This window comes from Mizuhopecten yessoensis, unplaced genomic scaffold, assembly GCF_002113885.1.
Source record: "Mizuhopecten yessoensis strain PY_sf001 unplaced genomic scaffold, ASM211388v2 scaffold716169, whole genome shotgun sequence".
Classification (NCBI taxonomy): Eukaryota; Metazoa; Mollusca; class Bivalvia; order Pectinida; family Pectinidae; genus Mizuhopecten; species Mizuhopecten yessoensis.
Window position 1 is genome coordinate 19,926 of NW_018479982.1, and position 2,113 is coordinate 22,038.

The 2,113-nt window shown below is 40.1% G+C and overlaps 1 protein-coding gene across 1 annotated transcript in view; it reads left to right on the top strand.

Annotated features, from left to right (window-relative positions):
* LOC110441924 (H(+)/Cl(-) exchange transporter 7-like) overlaps positions 1 to 2,113 on the top strand; it is a gene marked incomplete at its 5' end in the record, with an annotated part of 75,485 nt that overhangs the window by 17,092 nt on the left and 56,280 nt on the right. Inside the window, one exon of the mRNA XM_021485233.1 lies at positions 944 to 1,079. Coding sequence (XP_021340908.1) covers positions 944 to 1,079 — 136 coding nt within the window. The remainder of the gene's footprint in view (positions 1 to 943; positions 1,080 to 2,113) is intronic.

The following is a 2,113-nucleotide window of genomic DNA, read 5'->3' on the forward strand; positions in this document are numbered from 1 at the left end:
GGTGAGTCCTAGTGATCAGTCTAAGGTGAGTCCTAGTGATCAGTCTAAGGTGAGTCCTAGTAATCAGTCTAAGGTGAGTCCTAGAGATCAGTCTAATGTGAGTCCTAGTGATCAGTCTAAGATGAGTCCTAGTGATCAGTCCAAGGTGAGTCCTAGGAATCAGTCTAAGGTGAGTCCGAGTGATCAGTCTAAGATGAGTCCTAGTCTTAAGGTAAGTGATCACTAGGACTCGCCTTAGACTGATCACTAGGCCTCACCCTAGACTGATCACTAATACTCAGCTTAGACTGATCACTCGGACTCACCTTAGACTGACCACTAGGACTCACCTTAGACTGAGCACTAGGACTCACCCTAGACTAATCACTAGGACTCACATTAGACTGATGTCTAGGACTCACCTTAAACTGATCACTAGGACTGACATTAGACTGATCTCTAGGCCTCACCTTAGACTGACCACTAGGACTCACCTTGGACTGATCAGTCTAAGGTGAGTCCTAGTGATTAGTCTAGGGTGAGTCCTAGTGATCAGTCTAGGGTGAGTCCTAGTGATCAGAACCCTGGTTCAACGTCCTTATAGCCAAACTGTGAAGGTCGCTCAGTAACATTTTCACAGTCTTGATCAGCATGAATACTGATACTGTGTAGTATTATCAATTGTGATGTCACAGGGAAAAATGAGATGTTCTATCTTGTGATTATGGTAAAGGAAAACAAAGTTGATGGCTGTGATTTTAAGTCATAAAAAGTTAAGGAAGTTGACAATACAAATTTAAGAAGATTTTTGTTTACAGATATTGAATTGATTAAGGCTATACAAGTTTCCATTGCTAGTTAATATTCATTACTTGTTATGTCTGTAAGGTAATATATGCTGTTGTCAAGGTGACTGACATTGGTTGTCGTTATTTACACAGAAGTGTGTTGTTGTTGTTTACAGAAATCTGTGACATTACGATGGATCAGCAAATGGATGGTGATGTTCCTTGTGGGCATCGGTACAGCATTGCTAGCTGCTGCCATCCATGTGATCGTGGAAAACCTTGCTCACAAGAAGTTTGAACTCATACAAGAATGTATCCTTGACTTTGTTGTGGAAGAAATCCTAATTAAATCCCTACCTTTAAAAATATACTGGAATCAGGTTGTCTGACAATTTACCTTAAAGTACAGCACAGATTTTAATGGCGCTTTACACACATGTTATCCATCACATAAACCTGTCTATATGTAGCTGTTATGTTGTTTCAACCACATTTGAAAAAGTTATTATGACGTTATCTCCATAAATACATAGGAATACACATCCTCCATATATCCAACAAAATAATGGGAAGGTCTGTCTCCTGTCTCCTGTCTCTTTCAGTCAGTTTGTTGTAAGATTCTGTTTGGTCACTGTTTGTCCTTAAATATGTCCTGTCAGTCTGTTGTCTTTACTTCTTGTTATAAATCTGTTATCTGTTTGCTGTCTGTTCTCCATCTGTTACCTGTTTGTCCCTCTGTCTGCATCCTTGAAAATCCTGGGATTACACCCATTTATGTTCTCTGCACACCTGTGGAGTATGACATGATAAAATCGAAGGCACAATGTAAGCTATTTGATTGGTTTACGATAAAAAAAAAAACCTGACCAATCGTTAGGCTGATACCTTCCGTTTGATAATTTACAGAGCAGCTACACCTGACTTAAAGCTGGTCCGTTTATCCTTACGCTTCCTTGTGATTCTTTTGATGTACTCCAAAGGATCAAACAGTTATACATGTATCATTCACAATGTTGCACCTACAGAGCCTTCAATTTTGTCATAACATAATCTAGGGGTGCAGAGAACTAATTAAGTGAGCAAACCCTTTGGATTTCCGAGGATGTTCTGTCTTCTAACTGTCCCTCTGTCTTCTATATGTCTTGTTCCTCTGTCTTCTATATGTCTTGTCCCTCTGTCTTCTATCTGTCCCTCTGTCTTCTATCTGTCCCTCTGTCTTCTAACTGTCCCTCTGTCTTCTATATGTCTTGTTCCTCTGTCTTCTATATGTCTTGTCCCTCTGTCTTCTATCTGTCCCTCTGTCTTCTATCTGTCCCTCTGTCTTCTAACTGTCCCTCTGTCTTCTA